We start from the raw sequence: 20770 nt of genomic DNA on the forward strand, positions 1-20770 counted from the left end.
AATTTACTAACACGGTTTATCATTCCATATTTGGTGTTTAGTTGTGCCGTATCATCTTTGATATTTGACATTACTTCTGTCTTTTGAAAGGAAATTTGTAAACCTGTTTGTTGTGCTACTTCCTTCCTTGATCTGTTCTGTTGCACTTTCGAAATTTTCTGCCATAAGGGCTATATCATCAGCGAACGCTAAGCAATCTATTTCCACTCCATTTTTCTTTGTCTCAATCCTTACGGGTTTGTAAAGGTTTCTTTCTTTTAACGTCTTTCGCCACTCCTGTATTACCTTCTCAAGTACGCAGTTGAACAAAAGAGGCGACAGCCCATCTCCCTGTCGAACGCCTGTCTTGATCTCAAAGGTTTCAGAGAGACATCCTTGGAATTTTGCTTTGGATTTGGTATTAGTTAGTGTTGCCCTTATTATCGCCAGCAGTTTCTCATCGACTCCCATTTCTGCAAGGATATTAAGCAACACATCACGGTCGATGGAGTCGTATGCTTTCCTGAAGTCTACAAATGTAGATACATAGGTTCGACCTCTCAGCATATGGTATCTTATTATGGTTTTTAGGTTAAATATTTGTTCTGCACTTGATCGGCCTTTCCGAAAACCTGCTTGGTATTCCCCGAGTTTGTGCTCAATTTGCTGTTCTAGTCTTTCAAGGATGGATAGTGACAGGATTTTGTAGGCTACTGGCAGAAGAGAAATTCCACGGTAATTGTTCACATCTCTTATATTTCCTTTCTTGTGTAAAGGATGGATCAAGGCTAGCTTCCAGTCCTCTGGTAGTTGTTCTTTTTCCCATATATCTACAATGGTTTGGTGTAGGATGTCAATTGCTTCTTCCGGGGCATGTTTCCACAGTTCTGCAATCATGGAGTCTTCACCAGGAGCCTTGTTATTTTTCAGTCTCTTTATGTGGCGTTTGATTTCATCGCGATTTGGTGGAGAAGATGGCAGGTTTTGGCTCACTGGTTTGTTTGTTTTGATGGGGTTGGCTGGTTTTTATTATTATTATTATTATTATTATTATTATTATTATTATTATTTAGTGTATGATGCTACAGTTGACAATCGACTATGTACAAGTTCTTAACAGGCACGAAAAAATTTACTTTATATACATACAAACTCCACATTAAAAAGGTTAATGTGGGGGTCTTTCAGTCTCTTAGAGACGAATGTCCAGCTCTTCCAGCTAAGAGAGTGCCTCAGGGGTCACTCCGTGAATGTCCTCAATGGAACCAGCAAAAGCTCGCAGAGGGCAGTCCTTCAGAATGTGCAGGATGTGCAGCCACAAGCTGGAGAGTCTTTCCAGCCCCAATAATGCAGAGCAGAAGCACGTCTTCCTACTACGCAGCGTATCCTGTTGAGTGTGGTCCAGGTGGAGCAAGGAAGGTTGAACCCAGGCAACTTTATACAAACAAATGAAAAAACACTGATGAAGTGTGTTGTATTAAAATATAATGATCATGATTGACAAAGTAAAAACATGTTGAGGTAAAAAATCCTCTCGCCGGAAAACTCGTTTGATTGACATAAAACTTGCTAATACTTTTTAAAAAGTGAAACACGGTGTTGCGCAGCATGGTGAGACTGTCAATAAAGGGAATAATAAGTGTGCATCATCTGTAACGGGGGGGGGAAGAAAAGAGAATGTATGAAACAAAAAATATCGCTTGAAAAGAAAAGGCTCAATCAACTTACTCGTTAAAAGGCTGTCGTCTCAAATGGTATGACCTTGTCGGTCTCCTGTCACGTTGACACTAAGCTTGTGTGTATCTTACATTATGTCAGAGCTGATGTTATTGGGTGGGGAAGCAGAAGGGGGTAGGAGGAAGTGTAAGGTATGGGGGGGGGGGGGGGGGGGGATATATTGAGGAAAGGGTGGGTCTAGTTCTGGAACATCGGTAGTGAAACTCATTTTTATTAATAAATTGTTGACAGATGAACGTGTCTAAGGTTTCCAATAGTATGTTTCTCTTCTCATTGATTTCATTTAGGTTGTGTGAGGAATTGTTGTATTGGTCAATATCAAAACAAATATTCTCCAGTATATTTAGTAAAGGACCTTTTTGTTCATTATGTAAAATCTAAATCATGGTCGGTTGTTGTATGTTGATGATTTTGTTCCTTGCAATGTTTGCTCATGGCTGAGTAGCGGTTATACTTCAAGGCGTTATGATGTTCGGTGTATCTTGTATTGAAACTACAGCCTGCTTGTCCTAAGTACATTGAAAAACAAGACTGGCACTTTAATTTTTATATACCAGAGTTTGTAAATTTGCTGTTGCCATTGACGGTACAGGAATTAAAAACTTTTGTTTCATTGGTGTGATTGGTCTTGAAAGCAATTTTTAACTTATGCGTTTTTAAAACATTAGAAATTGGATATATGGTGTTATTATTGAAGGTAAATGTGGAAAACTTCTCTTCAGGGGGAGTCTCTCTTTCCAACGTGGTCTTGGGTTTATTAAGAATTTTGTTTATTCTTGACCTGCTTATTCACCTTTTCAGAATCTCGAAATCAAATAATCAAGGTCCGATTTTTCATTCTATTTACAGTACTTTACGTAGGCAATCTTCCATATTCCCTCATCCCTCAGCCCCGCCTTAATACCCCCCTACCTCTCCTTCCGCTTCCTTACCTTTCTCTTCTCTTTCTCGCCGCACCTCCTACACAAGACTTCCTTTGAACCTCACCTACTCCACCACTTATTCTCACTTCATTTCTAGTTTCGCTCAGCTTATTACAACACAAAGTAATTTCCCATATAACATATTTCATTTAGGTATTTTCTTCCCCCTAACTTGTCTCTTTCTTCCTTAGCTGTCTTTTATTGAATGTCAACTGCACGGTCCGCATTCAAATGCGAATTTCTAACCACCGTTATTTAATTCTATATATATGTGTGTACTAAATTTATGAACATCTTGAGAAGACAGCGTGACTACAACTCGATTGATCTTTAAATGGAAAGCAGCATCTCTTATGAGCCAGCCTATATTGATTTCCATGACCAGCAATTTTAGGGATTACTTTTACAACTTTTTAACGTTATAGGCGCACTGGACCTTTTTATGAATATCTATTTTTTAACATAGTGTAGCACATCTCTCGATTCTTAAGCCTTCATGCACAACAATCACTGTCCTTCAAGTTCCAAAAAACAGAAGAGTCTTTGTAGCACGCATGTGTTATTACATATACGAATATCTTAGGTAAAACGATATGACTTTGGCTCAGTTGTTCTTCGAATGGATAACAGCATCTTTAAGGAGCCAGCATATATTGAATTCCTTGACCAGAAACTTAAGGATTTCTATCTATAACAACTTTTTTAATGTTGTACAGCGCACTGGACTTTTTACGAATCTCTTATCATAGAGCTATTTTTTAACATAGTGCAGCACGTCTCTCAAATTTTATCTCAGTTTCTCACATGGTATGTACAATTTTGAGACCTTGTGTGTCTTTACATTGTTTAATTTCTTCGATACTTACGTATTTAATTTGCTTTAAGCTGATGATGACCTACTGTTAGGTCGAAACTAGTCCCTAAACATGTATGTAATTTAAACTCTGTACAATTTGTATTGAAAAGGTGGACCTTAATAATACATTATTTTAACTCCATTGTATAAATGGTGTTGATTTCTTTCCTAAAGTTCTTGCGAGATTAAGGAACAGTAAGTGCTCTGAAAATCATGCTATTGAAAGCTGCCTTCTTCTGCATCCCCAGGTGTAGAGAAGTCTGGGGATAATTGTGCAAGTGAGGAAAGGGTTTTATTATGATTGCGAGTAATAGGTCGAGATAATTAAGAGAGTTGTTGTTTTCGGATTCTGTTGTGAACTTTATATGAGGGTCAAAGCTATTAAGTAATTCAAGTACTGTATTGCTATCTATAGTATGGAAATCTAGGATAATAAAAGTGTTATCAACGTAGCATGTCCAGTGTTTGTTACCGTTAATTTTGCCCATGATAGGAGTGTGTTCAAGAAAATCAACGTAAATGTCAGCGAGGATTCCCGAGGCTGATGACCCTGTAGACAGATCCTTCTGTTGGTATACACTATTATTAAAAGCGAAGAAATTATTATTTAATGTAAATATGAGGATCTGAACAAACTCGTCTATCTCACCTATAGTCAATTTACTGAATTTGGAAAGATTAGTTTTTACTAATTTAATGGTTTTGTTAATAGTTACATTCGCGTACATATTAACAATGTGAAAAGAGTGAAGGGCGTAATGTTTTTTTAAAGTAAGATCTTCAAATTCTATTACAAAGTTCTAGGGAATTTTTAACTGACTTATTAGCCTGGAAAAAATCATGTGTTTTGAGAAAACCGTGAATGTACTGAGATATTTTGTACGTCGGACTATTTATGAAATTATAGAATTGTATATTTGTGCTAATTTTGTTTCCGTCTAGGCTCTCTTTTGTTTGTTTTTTTCATTTGCTCCCTTCATTATGTTTTTTTTGGCATTTTTAACTGATTATGTAAATTATTTCAACCCCCTTCATTTTTCACTGAGGATGGCTCAAACCAGCCGAAACATGTTTGAATTTGTTCACTCCCTCTAATGATGGAATATGTGATGTATTGAATTAGGAGGATACTCTCATTTTTCACCTTTGTAACGTGAAAACCGTCAATACGGAATGATTCTAATATTTTGTAAAGGGCCTTATGGGGACTTCGGCCCTGTAAATCTTCGGTAACCCTTTCGCCATAGGTCACTTAGGTTTCGTGACAAACAACACACGATGATAGACGGCAGCCTTTTCAGCCTTTTCTTTTCACGCGGTATTTTTGGTTTATTGTTTCATCCATTCATTCTCTTTTTTTCCCACTACAGATCATGCACAGTTATTATTCCCTTTATTGATGGTCTAACTATGCTGCGCAACACCATGTTTAACTTTTTAAAAGGAATTAGCAAGTTTCATGTAAATCAAATGAGTTTTCAGATGAGAGGATTTTTTAGCTCAACGTGTTTTTACTTCGTCAATCATGATCATTGTATTTTACACTTCATCAGTGTTTTTAATTTATTTGTATAAATGTAATATTGAGCTTCTACTGAGGATGGCCTTTAGATTAGGCTGAAATATGTATAGATATTGTCCCATCTAATATAGATGTTTGTTTTGTATTGAAAAGGAGGATCATATAAATACTTTTTATTTGTAAAATGATAACCGTCAATACGGAATGAGATTTATAACATGCAACCGTATACAGTTGAACCAATTGTGTGTATATTATATTTAATGTACCTTTTAAATGTAAATGAATTATAAATAATTTTTTAAATATCTGAATTCCTTGAATAATTTTTTGCATCGCAAGTTTTCGCCTTTTTTTTTTCCCATCAAGAAAGGGCATTAATTAAACGAGAAAGTACGGTGTTAAAATCTGATGATCGAAGACTCGTGCTGACCCACTTAATTAGCACAAAATCTGATTAGATTGATAAAGTAGAAGGCAAACATTCCAATTGTACTGCTAATATAATATCTGATGATGAATCCCAAAACAGTGTTATTCCAATATCTTCCTTTGGGGGATATTGCTCTGTTTCATACAACTCCCATATTCAAAAGACTGATTAACCCAGGAATGTTTTCCTGTCTCATACGACTTCCACTTTAAAACCTCAATAGGCTCATCTTGCACACAGGAGTCTCACTATCATTAACATAACTCCTAATATTTATTTGTTGCTTGCACTGCACCCAAATTCAACAATGTTATTCTAAAATAAGAAAACCTTTCATTAAGCAGCTCAGAGATATTTACTGCAATAAATCGGTCAGCTTAATGTCAAGGCCACCAAGCTCGATAGCTGCAGTCGCTTAAGTGCGGCCAGTATCCAGTATTCGGGAGATAGTAGATTCGAACCACACTGTCGGCAGCCCTTAAAATGGTTTTTCGTGGTTTCCCATTTTTACACCAGGCAAATGCTGGGACTGTACCTTAATTAAGGCCATGGCCGCTTCCTTCCCATTCCTAGCCCTTTCCAGTCCCATCGTCGCCATAGAACCTGTCTGTGTCGGTGTGACTTAAAGAAAAAAAAATCAAGCCAAAGACCGTATAAATTCAAATATCACAACTGCAGTTGACTCAAATATGGCATTAATTAACGTGATGACTAGTTTTATTTTACAACTGCTCAACATACAAGATGTTATTTAAATAACGACATACATAAAGCAATAAATAATGTTATATTCACTACCACATTCTATGATACACATTCCACCTTAAAAATATGACATCAAGCAAAATCAACTAGTGTACTTCTACTGATTCTTATCATACACGTTGCCTATAAATGTTTAAGTTGCCTTCAAACTTAATGAAATCAAACTACACTACCAGTTAACATTACATTAAATAACCTATGTCCCCTAACCACTTCCTGGTTCCACTCTACCATTCCATACTATCATTTCCATGCCACCATAATCTTGATGTTCCCATGTAGATACATCTTCATCGTTATATAATTGAGAAATGCTAATCTTATTTCTCAGCACAACTGGTCAATTTAACCAGCCACTTCAAATTAATCTGTAACTGGAAACCACTCCCCCGTAGTTCAGTAATTTTTCATTTCCATGAGACTTAATTTATAATTATTCCCCTAAAAGTCAGTGAATGCACTAATCTCCTGGGTATTTCTTTCTTCTTAAAAAACAAACCCCATGGCGCAACAGCCCCGAAAGGCGTTGGCCTACCAAGTCACCGCTGCTCAGCCCGAAGGCCTGCAGATTACGAAGTGTCGTGTGGTCAGGACGATGAATCCTCACGACCGTTATTCTTGGCTCTCTAGACCGGGGCCTCCATCACACCGTCAGATAACCCCTCGATTGTAATCGTGTAGGTTGAGCGGACCTCTAACCAGCCTTCAGATCCAGGTAAAAATCCCTGACGTGGTCGGGAATTAAATCTGCGGCCTCCGGGTAAGAGGCAGGCACACTACCCGTATTATATGTCAGAAATATAAAACATACCTGATAGCTTGATATGAGGGTGGTCCTTACATATTTTTTGTGCTCTTGCCTACAATATTGTTCCAGTTTTATTTAATAACCCATGAAAAGTGACATTCAATTGGTCTGAATGATCAGGGGTGATTACTACAGTGTAACTGAGCGATTAAGGAGAGGTAGGGGCTGCTTACTTACTTTAAGAGCTTTGTCAGGTTCATTTGTCACAGTTTACAATCTTACCGTTCTGTATTGAATTCTTATTTTCACCTTTTTGTTATTAATTTCAGCCGGCAGTAACATGACATGGGTGATATAGAATGGAAATTGTTGCATGTTTTAAAATATTTTGTTATGAAAGTTTTTTGTGGAAGGTGTAGGTGACATGCTGGTGAACACACCACTCTGAATGTAATATGGGGTAATATTTTTAGTTAAGAAGAGTAGCTCAAACTCATTGGGAATTGTTGATGTGAAAGGTAAGTTTGTTTGTTTGTATTTTAAAGTCTTCAATTACCATCTCAAAATCTTTTGCAAATCTCTGTATTAAGAGGTATTAAGAATAAATTTAAATGATATCCTAGATATCTGTTGTTCTCCCAGTCGCTTATAAATAGTCCTTGATTAACGTGTAAGTTACATGCAAGTTCCAGTTGTGTATCTTTAAATCTAATGAGTATTTTTCATACCTGCAAAATATACATAAATTGATTTATCACAATATAAATAAATATACATTAATTAACATTCAAAATGGTGTTAGTCTTATTCTTCCTGACCATTCCATAATTTATTGCGGTCAGTACTGGTTTGGATTTGGCCCAATTTTATGATTGGATGCCCTTCCTGGCACCAGTCCGATTAGGAGGGATGTATTCACTGTTGTGCCTGTATGTGGCAGTTGGTAGTGTGGTGTGTTGTGGGTTGGTAGTGTGGTGTGTTGTAGGTTGCTGAAGAGAAGTCTATTAAGACAAACGCAAACATCCTGACCCAGAGGAATTAAACCATATGCATTAAAAATTCTCAGCCCGGCCTGGCATTGAACCCAGACCCACTGAACTGAAGGGCAGCATACCGACAATTCTGCAAAGCATTCTGCGATTCAAAACTAAATAAGTATACTGGTTTTGTCAATATTCAATCAATGAGTATAGGACTATATGGGCCAGATTTCCTTCAGAGTTGACTGAAGTATTTTGCCTGTCAGTACTTTCAGTATTTTAGGTAGCATATTATAAAATGGTGCTCTTTAAATAAATTTTACATTTTGCATATTTACAAATATACCTCAAAACAAGAAACAAATAATACATGAGAAAAATTACTAATGTGTAATTAAACAAACAATAATTAAAAGCATTTGCTGAGAAAATCATTTAAAATTTATGGAAAATAGATATTCCCTTAATTGTAGCTTGACTTAATTACAACGGAATCATTCCTAAATTCACTCAAAAGTTACAAAATCAGGTTGTGTTGCGTAATGCTCGCCCACAACACACAGATCTTACAACTATTTTCTGCACTTTAAATGACCTTTTCATGTGACACTTTGCAGTCCCACTCCACGTTACTATGCCATGCTACAGATGTATTAAACCATAGTATACAGTTATCTGGCAATCAGCTAAGTAACTTTAGACCCTTCACCGTATCTAGAAATTTTTGTGTCTCTTGCAAGGTGCATCAGTTTCCTTGGCCATTTTTTGTTGCTATCTACGTTAGCGTTAAAAGGTTTAAACTAGTGATATTTCAAATGAAATATATATTTGTAGTAACTTGTAGTAAAAGCATTCAGAATATACATGTCTAGAATCAGGATGGTGGGAGAGTAATGTGTTTTAGCAGAGACAAGCCTTGCTTTGTCACTCATAACTGATATACAAATGGTTCCTCAGAAGTGTAATGGAACCCTTTATAGCCACCAAGGCCATCATACTCAAATTTGTTATTTGAGTGAACAGCTAACAGAACTATGCAAATCTTATTATTATACCTCTAGCTCAAATCAGAAAACTAATTTCTTTTGTAGATTTTAACTCTTGCTTTCCTTTTATTGTATGGAATTGTGGATTCGTAATGGTCACACTTCTGCCTGTTAACTCAGGCTATTTGCAGTTCTAATGATAGTCGGTTACATATCTATGAGTCGCACCTGTTGGAATGGCTGTCATATCTACCTTCTTACAGTATCCATTGAGCATCTACTTCCTTGTATATTTTGTGTTGGTGTTCCATCAAGGCATTTGAGATTTTGGATCAAATACTGTGATAGCAGATATTTCTAGGGGCTTCATCCTGTTTGCAGGTGCTCAAAAATATGTGTAATAGTTTCTCTTTCACTGTGACAATGTTGATAGTAGTTTCCAGCTAGAGACCTTCCTGGTTATGGCCAGAATGGATAGACGTTAGCAATGATTTTAAGCGAATCCCTTTGTTCATTGCCTCAGAATTTGTCATCCATCAGTTGGTCACTGCATGTTCCTCGAACAGGATAACTCCTTCTTTGGCTTTATCAGGTAAAGACCCACTATCCTTCATATTCTCTCAGGTATAGGTCTTGTAATTGAAATATCACAGGCAACCTGTTACTACTTTGAATCAAGAACTTCTACTGACATCAACTCCTAGAGCTCTGCTGGGATGTTGTACCACCAAAATGCCTGCAGAGCAAGGTAGGCTGTCAAAGAAGGAGAAGGAGAAGAAGAAGAAGAAGAAGAAGAAGAAGAAGAAGAAGAAGAAGAAGAAGAAGAAGAAGAAGAAGAAGAAGAAGAAGAAGAAGAAGAAGAAGAAGAAGAAGAATGGGGTGGTGATTTTGGGCGGGGGGGGGGGGGGGGTGGTGGTTTGGGGCAAGGGGAAAGAGTGAGACAGCAAAGTCATCATTCTACAGTGAAGTTGCTGGACAATATGTTGCAGACGGAAATGACACCCCTCGGGGGAGGGGGCTGCGATTGATTCTGTTTTTGTCCTCATTGTTGTTGCTTCATTTTAAAATTTTGAATATCTTATTTAACATCCTCTTGTGAAGTTTTGTCTGGTGCCTGTGCTGGTGGATTTTGTTATAAACGGAAGCCAAAAATAGGAAGGAAACAGTTATGGCTAAGTGTAGGATTGGAATTCACTCCTCTATATAGTTATATTACCTAGAGTTGAGTGGGCTCTTCCAGAACCTTGACATAGGGGAGACCAAGCGTGAATGTGTATCCGGGTGGAGTAACAGCATAGACAAACCACACCTTAGGCTGACTGGGGCCGGCATATTTATTTGCATTGTCAATACCTCCCTCACGTATGATTTAAAATCTTTGCCTGAGCATTGCATACTCGGACTTAATCAGCTCTCTTGGAAGATGTAAATAATATTCTTCATTGTTGTCTATTGTGATACGTTGTGAGTGACACTCGTTACTAAAAATTCATAAGGGCTAGGTTTTCTCCAATTTATGACTATCTGGATTTACAGACTGAAATTAACTGTTCTCATTTTTCATTGAATCTTTTTCCATGTATAATACCTCAACTTATTTAGAGGTCAATATGTGGGAATTGTGGAGTATAGAGTTATTTGTTTATGAAATTAACGTATTGCATGCTGCAGCTTATTTCATGGAAATGTGTCCACTCTTGCATCTTTTTAAAGCAGTGTAAGTTGTTAGAATTTTTTTGCATTACTGTTTCATATTTCTGTTTTAGAGAACTCAAGGATCATTATGCCAGTTCTGAACCACCAGTTGATCAGCAGCAGAATATTCCAGAACTCTTAAAGGCCATTCTTCAACGGAATCCAAGTGTTTTCAAGGGACCACGCGGTTGGTGATCAATTTATTATTATTATTATTATTATTATTATTATTATTATTATTATTATTATTATTATTATTATTTCCTTTATAGAACAGCAGTATGGAAAGATTTCATCCGTTTTTCATGTGAACCATTATCTTATGCATTATTTATCGTTGAAAAAATATTTCATTTGGTTCTTCGTTTCTTAAACATTTTATATTTTTACACTCAACTGTTCCTTAGTTCAGGTTTGACATTTTATTTGTGTTCTTATACATAATAACCTGATGCATATGAGAGGCTCTACAGCTTTTACTATTGTTTCAAGACGTTACATGAGAATGATCAAAGCATTCATCATATATCTGAAGAACTATGCTATATAATTATTTATTGATCAGCTGCCTCCTGATGGAGATTGCCTGATAAATCTCAGTGTACTGTAAAATGTGGTCCACTGTAAATCTGATTCATTGAGATAAATTAAGATAACTAGAAAATTTCTTTTCATTCTAACGTAGATTTCATGTGATTGGGATTTCATCTTCATTATCAAACACTGTGGAACACTTAGTGATAATACTAAGAAGCCAAATTTAATGAAGATTGGTGGGGGAGGACATACATGCAAGTGTAGGCCAGGACATCTATCCTAATCTTAGACTAATAATTGCGATTGTTCTTGTTGCCATAGGTGATAAATAGTGCTCGGAATTTGAAGATCCATAAATTGCCTAAGAAAGGCCTAAAATATGCAAAAAAAGAGCATAAAAACTGGCAAAAAGTACGTAAAAATGCAATCCAAATTCATTCATAATTTTAGTTTTAAATACATATTTAATGAAGGAATATAATATTTAAAAATGCAAAATTCTGGTGGTATGCTGCATACAATGCAAAAAATATGAGAGAAATATTTCTTCTTACAGACATTATATATTTTTAGATTAGCATAATTTTAAAAAAGAATTCCATGTTTGTAAAAAAAAATTACTTGCAAAATTTAGAATGTATACTTTTCCACCTAGAATGAATTCAGAGAACCCGTATTGGATATCCTGGAGAAAGAAATTGAAATTTTAGCATAACTGGAATCACATTTGGCTTAACCACAGTAGGGTTACAGAAATTGTAATTCAGAAACCTTACCTCAGTTGGCTTTGCAGCATATCACTGTAGTCATCTCCACGTTCTTAAGTGTAAAGGATTGTCGATTTTCAGACACGTTGCGAAACATTGAGAAACTTCTGTACACATCAACGGATGTCAAGAGTTTATACTTGAAACAAATGAGACCTCCTCTAGCGGAGCGGAGGCTCTGGGCACTTTCAGGCGGTGCCTCTGGAGAACTTTCGATTGAATTACAAGCACATAGTGTAAACTTCGTGCGAGAGAAATGAACAAGTATTTTCACAGGAATTTATAACTTGTCGCTATTGTTGCACGAAACTACGCTCCCCCTTTAACTTAATACTGGACCTATTTGGCGGTATTATGCATAGCATTCTTACATACAAACATAATTATCTATTATTTTAAATATAAACGCGTTATAATGTAGGCCTTGTCTGTGAGTGTAAATTAATTCGTTATGAAATAATTAATACTATTATCATTGCATGTCGGACTGAGTGGCTCGGACGGTTGAGGAAGTGTCTTTGGCTTGAGAACAATGTACAGCAGCAATTACCGGGCGAGTTGGCCGTGCGCGTAGAGGCGCGCAGCTGTGAGCTTGCATCCGGGGATAGTAGGTTCGAATCCCACTATCGGCAGCCCTGAAAATGGTTTTCCGTGGTTTCCCATTTTCACACCAGGCAAATGCTGGGGCTGTACCTTAATTAAGGCCACGGCCGCTTCCTTCCAACTCCTAGGCCTTTCCCATCCCATCGTCGCCATAAGACCTTTCTGTGTCGGTGCGACGTAAAGCCCATAGCGCAAAAAAAAAAAAAAAAATAAATAAAAAAAAAATAAAATAAAAAAAAAAACCAGCAGCAATTTGGTTCCGTCGGTGAGAATACACAACATTACCGTACACCGTATTTTTTCAGTACCACCTGTTCTAATGGTAACACTTTTCGCACCCTTAACATTCACAGTCCTGTCCACTGGCATTTCAAAGTAGACTGGTATCTGATCTGCATTGCGAATTTGGGAAAGCAAGTATGCATTTTCCTTCCGCAGCCAAATTATGTGACTCTGAAACGACAATAACTTCTCATCGTAGGCACCAGAATGACGCTGTGAAATTAAGGTATGCCTTCGTATGCTCAACCCATTTTTTAAAATAAAAATTACAAACCCATCCTTGGTTTGCCTTAAACCCTTCCGATGAAAGTTCCTTTGCGATCTCTAATGCCTTTATCTGACACATTTCGTTTGACACACCATATCCCAATTCCCGCTTTTCTGTAACATATTTATAAAGTTTTTTTTTTAATTAATTTTGAAAACTGTACACTCAGTCCACGAAAAGCTCTTCGATCACCACTACATGTTAATAGCAGATTTTTCTTCTTTCTCCAATCGCAAATACACGACTCGTCAATATCGTATTTCCTACTGGCGGCACGATTTCCAATAATTTCGGCTTCCTGAACTACATTCAGTTTCTCACTAGCAGTAAAAGATCGCAAGCGCTTTGTTGAATTCATGTTGATAATCCGATAATGTGCGTTAGACTAATGCCAAGCGTGGAAGTAGCATATACTGAGAGCGGAGAGAGCATTGTTACGTGCATTCGGAAAGATAAATTTCCCAGAATTTTAAAAAAAGACCCGCACCTAATTTTGGAAGCGATATTTTTAAAACAGCAGTGTGAGTGGTATTCGAGATTATACAGTATATGTCGATGATAATTAAATTTTCTTGGTAACAAATGCAAGATTGCATTAATTGTTCTGAATGACTATACGTTCTTTGTTAAGGGAAAATTTATGGAATATCGTGATACAGATCAATTTTTGTGTACGTTGGCAACGTTTCTTATAGGGCGCCTACATTCATGGACGTAAGTTTGAAATTACAGCCCACTGCATCCTTACATTCAGAGCTACTGCTGTGAATAGGAGGCAGCCATCTGGTTAACCTCCAAAGCTCCGTAACTGCTTTGCCTCCATCGGTAGTACCGGAGATCACCGGAGGAGCGCTATAATCATATTATCCGATTCAGTCAACAGGAGGACCGCCTCCTCTTCACAGCGCTACCTTCCTCTTCAAAAACACGTGCATCAAAATGTTTCCTTTCAGTATTTAACTTATCTTGAACATTATTTGATACATCTGGGTTTTTCAAGCACTTGTTTCATTATTTCATTTCATTTTCTCTCTTTTTCGATATGGTTCAGATGCATGTATTTACTATAGGAAAGATGTTTAAGAGGTGTTGGATGAACTGTGATAATTCAAATTGAGAATGAGCAGTAAAAATGTAGTTGAATGGAGGTGAAGTTTCAAGAAAACAAAAAAGGGTGTTAAGACAAAAAAAAAAAGCCAAATATGCCAAAAAAAGGGGCAAAAAATGGACAAATAAAACCCACCATTTTCTGGCGTACAATAACCCAGAATGAATATACGTTACGTTGAGCCTCGTCTTCAGACACTTGAGAAAAAAGGGATTTTTTCCTCAACTTCGGACCCCTGATGATAACTTTCATATTGATCCATACTGACAAGTAATCAACGTATAACGAGATATGAAAGGGTTGTGACGTATTGTGCAACACACTTAAACCACCAAAACGAGGTCTGTGCATAGGCAACGCTGCAGCGAGGAGTTGATCACATAAAACAAGAAAACAGCAGAGTGAGCGGAAGCAGTACTGGGGGAGGGATAGTAGGAGAGGTTTACCGTGGATGGTACCAAAAAAGAAAAATAAAAAAAAAACACCACGTTGCTAAAAATTTTTAGATGACCAAGTGTATTGGAAACAGCAGCTTTAACGAGAATACAGTACACATTAACAAAACAGATCCTCAAATATACTCTGGATATTGTAGGAAATTATCAAAGGGATAATTAAGCTAAAACCTACAGAATAAAATTGACCAATATATATATATATATATATATATATATATATAATATGCACCTTGTTAAACAAGAAAATATAGTCCGAGAAAAATATCCCAGGCATTGGTTACAAAGACAAAACAGCTCGGGTCCCCGTTTTAGAAAGGGGACTAACCCTCAGATAAGTTAGGACAAAAAATTAAAAAAAAAAAAAAAAAAAAATCGTTACAATAGAATCACTGTGTCAGCGTGAATCTCGACCCAAACCAGTTTTCTCAAATATTACTATTTATATTTTGATTAGAGAGGTGTCACACACACAATCACCTCAGAAGATATTTCTAAATATTATTATCTGACCAAATTTTGAGGCAACAAGTACAGTTTTTACCATGAAGATCAAGAAAATATTTGGCCACAAAAAAAAAAACCCAAATACGCCTCCAGGGCGCCCTAATATAAAAAGCATACACACCTAATAAAAGAAAAAAGGGTAGGGTAAAAAGGAGGATCAGTACAATAAGGACAAGTGAGGATGAAAAGAAAGGAAACTCCGACTGCGTAATGCTGGAGAATGTCTGATCTGCCAATAGATTTTTTTAGAATCGTCTAAAGTTGTGAAAATTTTCTGTTTGACGATGTTTAGGCTCAGTCCACATCACCAAGTATTCAGCACTAAGAAATCATTTAAACTTAATCAGTTTTGAAGGTGGCAATAAATTAAATTCAAAACCAAGGCCTTGAAAGTTTTCATAGCATGCCATCACTCAACATGCCGAAACAGGCCGAGTATTAAAGTTTCCAAAAACAAGTTTAGCAAATGATATGTTTAGCTCACCAAAGTCCTTTCAGAATAATTCCATCAGCTCGTAGGGAAAAAAAATGGCGCAGCACACGGCAAGCCGTGCGAGGTCCGTAGTCCCTCCACACACACACACTATTTACAAAGGATGATGCCAGTCTGCCGAAGACGGGCCAAGCAGTCCAATATATACACGCCCGGAAGCGAAGACTAGTTCATTCGAGAAAGATCAAGTGACGTAGCAGATGACGTAGTAGGTGCGAGGCAGACAGAAAGACAGCGGTCAGTGTGTCGAGAAAAGTCGGAGGGTAACGACAGGTGAGCAAAGTAAGGTAATTCTGATGATAGGAAGAAGTATTGATAAGCAGAGCAGACAATAATAATAGCATTATAGTCTTGTAGAAACATAAACTTGTAGAGTATGTGGAGATGTACATGCGACGAAGTTTGCAGAAACTCGTAGAACGTCGATGGAGAGGTTATGGCAGTAGCACGTTACATATTCCTGCCACCGGGCGGAATCCGAAGGATGGGCGAAAGCAAGTAGGCGTAGCAGCAGCAGCAGGGATGTCCAAGAGCAGCTTCTCCACCGGAATCGATGATCGGCGACCAGAAGAAACGCAGTATCGGAAAAAAGAAAAAGGAACAACAGAAGTATGGAAAACAAGAAGCAAGCAAAACAAGGAAAACAGAGAAAAAGAAGGGAAAGGGAAAAAGGAAAGAAGAAGGAAGTAGGAACAATGAAAAATGGTCCGGACCAATACATAGTAGACTAAGTGGCCAAATATAAAAATGACAGGAAGTTTCCCATGAAAATAAAAAGCAAGAACAATACAAGAAAGGGGCATGGGAGAGTCTGACATCAAAAGTGTGTGTGGGTGGAGGGAAAAGAAAAAAAAAAAGGGACTGGGTGAGCCAAGAGAGAAAAATAAATTTCCAAAGATGTGGACCAGAACAAACAAAGCAAACAGAAAATAAATCCAAATACCAAATAATAAACAAAAAGGGACTCTCCCTCAGTACGCAAGAAGGTTCAAGAGGAAAACTTCTTAAGTTCGGAAAAATGGGCCTGCCGAATATCCTGAGGGTTGGAGAGAGACTGCAATTGAGCAGTAACCAAAGAAGGGAAAGAAAGAATTCGGTATGGGCCAATCCATAAAGGGGAAAGCTTAGCCGAAATATGATGTTGGGTAGAACTAATAGGATGGTTTTTTAACAAAACCTGATCAAAAAGCTTGAACTTAGGCGGACGAAGACGGGAATTACATGTTTTACGGTAAAGGTCCCTGGCATGATTTAAATTACCAAGAGCTTCCCGAAGTTGAGAGTCAGTGAGTAAATGAGGAGGGGTAAGCAATAAAGAGGGTAGGTTCCAGTTTAAAGATAGAGGAGTATGAAGATCTCTTCCCAAGAAGAGTTTAGCGGGAGAAAAGGAGGTAGAATCATTAACAGTAGCATTTAAAGCTAGACAAAAGTGAGGGAGTTCAGTATCCCATGACTTTTGATCTTGGGAATGAAAAATGGAAAGAAAAGATTTAAGATTCCGGTGGTAACGTTCAACAACATTTGCCTGAGGGTGATAGGGTGAGGTACAGACCTTTTTGATACCATAAGAAAAACAGAAATTATAAAAAACTTTTGAAGTAAAAATTGACGCGTTATCAGAGACCAGAATTTTAGGAATACCTATAAGAGGAAAAACGTGATTGGTTAGTAAATTAATGATAATCTGGGAAGAAATGTTACGTAATGGGCGTACAACAAGAAATTTGGAAAAACCATCCAATAAAGTAAAGATGTAGGAGTTTGATTTGGAAGATTTGACCAAAGGACCGACAATGTCGATATAGAATTTCTCGGCCGGGTAAGTAGAGGGAGAGGCTGCATATGTCCCAAAAGGTTGATGATTTTGGGGCTTATGCTTTTGGCACAGGTCGCAAGATCGGACCCAAGAGAAAACATCCTTTCGCATTTGGGGCCAATAAAACTGAGAGGCAATGCGAGAATAAGATTTCGCCATTCCAAAATGTCCACCAGTAGGGGATCCATGAAAATATTGAAATATCATGGGGCGTAATGCGGAGGGGAGAACCAGACGAGGAGTAGCCCGAGGAGTAGGTTTAAAGACAAGAAGTTGATTTACAATGCGAAAAGGCCCAGAATAATCATTAGAAGAAATATCGGTTTTCAATTGTTGGCAGTATGGATCGAGATTTTGATGGTCTTGGCAGGACTGAAAGGACAAAGGAAAATCAGTAAGAGAAGAAATAGAATTTACCATAGCAACCGGAAGGTGGTGTATTTCGGAATCAGCAAGATGATGATCGTCAAATAGGCGAGACAACGCATCAGCGACCGAATTTTGAAAACCAGAAATAAATTTCAAAGAAAATTTGAAACGTGACAAACGAAGCAACCAGCGACCAGTACGTCCGATTTTCGGAGCATTATTAAGTAACCAAGAAAGTGCTTGGTTGTCAGTGCTGACGATAAACTCGCGATGATCGAGATAGTCGGAAAAATGTTCAATTGAAAGAATTAAAGCAAGTGCTTCCCGTTCATAAACGGAATATTTACGTTCCACAGGTGATAGTAAACGACTATAATAGGCAATAGGGCGGGTTTCGCCCTGTATAGTTTGTTGCAAGACAGCGCCAATGGCGACATCGGAAGCATCAGTAGAAAGCTCAAATGTAATGTTAAAATCAGGAATTTGTAAGAGAGGAGCTTGAGATAGTTTGGTTTTTCAACAGGAAAAGGCATTTTGCTGTAAGTCACCCCAGTGAAACTTTACGCCTTTGCGTTTCAATAAGTTAAGAGGTTCGGAAATATGGGAAAAATTAGGTATATATTTTCCATAAAATCCAACCATACCAAGAAAGGAACGTAACTGCTTTAAGTTCTGTGGGGGTGGGACTTTATGGATGGCAGAAACCCTATCCGGATCGACAGCAACACCGTTAGAACTGAGAATATGACCTAAAAACTTAATCGAAGTTTGAGCAATTAAGACTTTAGAAGGATTAACCGTTAAACCCACGGAACGAAGACGCGTTAATACTTCACGAACATGCTGTAGGTGAGTGGAAAGATCAGGGGAATAGATCAAAATATCATCAATAAATGGGAACAAATATTGATATTTTATGTCAGAGAAAAGTGAATCAACAAAGCGTTGCATAATTTGAGAGCCTAAATTAAGTCCGAAAGGAACTTTCTTAAACTGAAAAAGACCATTAGGAGTAATAAAGGCAGTGTAACGGGAGCTAATTTCATCTAGGGGAATTTGATTGTATGCAGAATTAAGATCGAAAATGGAGTAATATTTGGCGTTAGAAAAATGTTGAAAAGCGGACTGCAATTTGGGCATAGGATAGGAATCGTAGAGTATACGCCCATTTAATTTACGATAATCCACGATAAATCTCGAAGATCCATCGGGTTTATCGACAATAAAGGCAGGGGAAGCATAATTAGAAGAAGAAGGAATTATGGTTTTGTCCTGAAGCATTTTATCAATTAATTGATTTAAAATTTTCATGCGAGGAGGGCTGAGAAAATAGGGGGATGAACGAACAGGAGTAGAATCAATTAAGTCAATATGAGCCTTGAAATTTTTGACCGTACCAAGAACAGGAGTAATGACATCAGAAAATTCAGTTAACAAGGAATCAATTTGATCAGAATGAATAGAATTGATACTGTGAGACATGGCTGAAGTTGAAGAAGGATAATCAGCAATATTAATTAATGGAATAACCGTTGAAGAAAAATGAAAGGAAATCGTAGAGTTCATAGAATCAAAAATAAGACCAGTGTGGGAAAAAAAATCATAGCCTAAAATAAGAGGACAAGATAATTCCGAAACAACAAGAAAGGTAAACGGCCAAGAAAAATGTTGAATTTTAACAGTGAGAGAAATATGACCAAGAACATCAATAGGGTAATTAGAAGCCGAAACATAACGGACAGTGGAAGGAAGAAAATGAAGGTGAGAAAATACCTTTTTCAGAGATTCAAAGAAGGATAAACTGATTAAAGAAACAGCAGCCCCTGAATCAAGAAGAGCGACGGAAGGGACATTATTAATAGTCAAGACAATATGAGAAGTAGGAGGTAAAAATGACGAACTTTCCGTCAAAATAAGTTGAGAAGAAAATTCAGACGGCAAAGATCGAACATTTGAAACAAGAGTAGAGGGGGACTGAAGAACAGAAGACAGATTTTGCCCATTGTTACGCCTACTGTCTAATGACGCGGGTAAGCTACGTTTCCCGAATAGGGAGTAGCACAATTCCGAGATATATGACCCTTTCCTTTACAACGGAAGCAAATAATGGGAGAAGGAGTATTAGCAGAAGAAACGGATGTAGAAGGTAAAGGACGAGAATGGAGAGGAGGGGGGATAGATGAGTAATAAGAAAGATCTCCAAGAGAATGAATGGCGTGAGATTGAGCTAAATTAAAAAGCTGAAACATGGACGTAGGAGGATTTAAGGCATCGAAAAGCTGCCGAAAGGAAGGAGTAGCGTAGAATTGAACGATAGAAATTAAATCATTGACCGAGTGAGCAATGTTTAAAATATCACTATAGGTCGTAATCGAATCAAGATAGTCATGAGCAGGTTCAGTGGGAAGTTGATGACGACGAATAAATTCAAGGCTCAGCTTGCAACGTATTTCGTAAGGTAAGAAATAGTTGTGTATGGCATTCCGAAGTTGATACCAATTGGAAAAACTTGACATATTATCAACCCAAAATTTAGTAAAAAAACCGGTTGTTTTAGGGGACAGTAATCCCATTAACTGAGGAAAAGAAGCTAAACCAATATTTATATATATATAATATGCACCTTGTTAAACAAGAAAATATAGTCCGAGAAAAATATCCCAGGCATTGGTTACAAAGACAAAACAGCTCGGGTCCCCGTTTTAGAAAGGGGACTAACCCTCAGATAAGTTAGGACAAAAAATTAAAAAAAAAAAAAATCGTTACAATAGAATCACTGTGTCAGCGTGAATCTCGACCCAAACCAGTTTTCTCAAATATTACTATTTATATTTTGATTAGAGAGGTGTCACACACACAATCACCTCAGAAGATATTTCTAAATATTATTATCTGACCAAATTTTGAGGCAACAAGTACAGTTTTTACCATGAAGATCAAG

At 37.4% G+C, this 20770-nt stretch overlaps 1 protein-coding gene across 2 annotated transcripts in view; it reads left to right on the plus strand.

Annotated features, from left to right (window-relative positions):
- Nipped-B (Nipped-B cohesin loading factor) overlaps window positions 1–20770 on the plus strand; it is an 804192-nt gene that overhangs the window by 241168 nt on the left and 542254 nt on the right. For both annotated transcript variants that reach the window (XM_068226150.1, XM_068226151.1), the window contains exon 11: window positions 10696–10811. In XM_068226150.1, coding sequence (XP_068082251.1) covers window positions 10696–10811 — 116 coding nt within the window. The remainder of the gene's footprint in view (window positions 1–10695; window positions 10812–20770) is intronic.

This window comes from Anabrus simplex, chromosome 2 (genome assembly GCF_040414725.1).
Source record: "Anabrus simplex isolate iqAnaSimp1 chromosome 2, ASM4041472v1, whole genome shotgun sequence".
In the NCBI taxonomy this organism is placed as follows: Eukaryota; Metazoa; Arthropoda; class Insecta; order Orthoptera; family Tettigoniidae; genus Anabrus; species Anabrus simplex.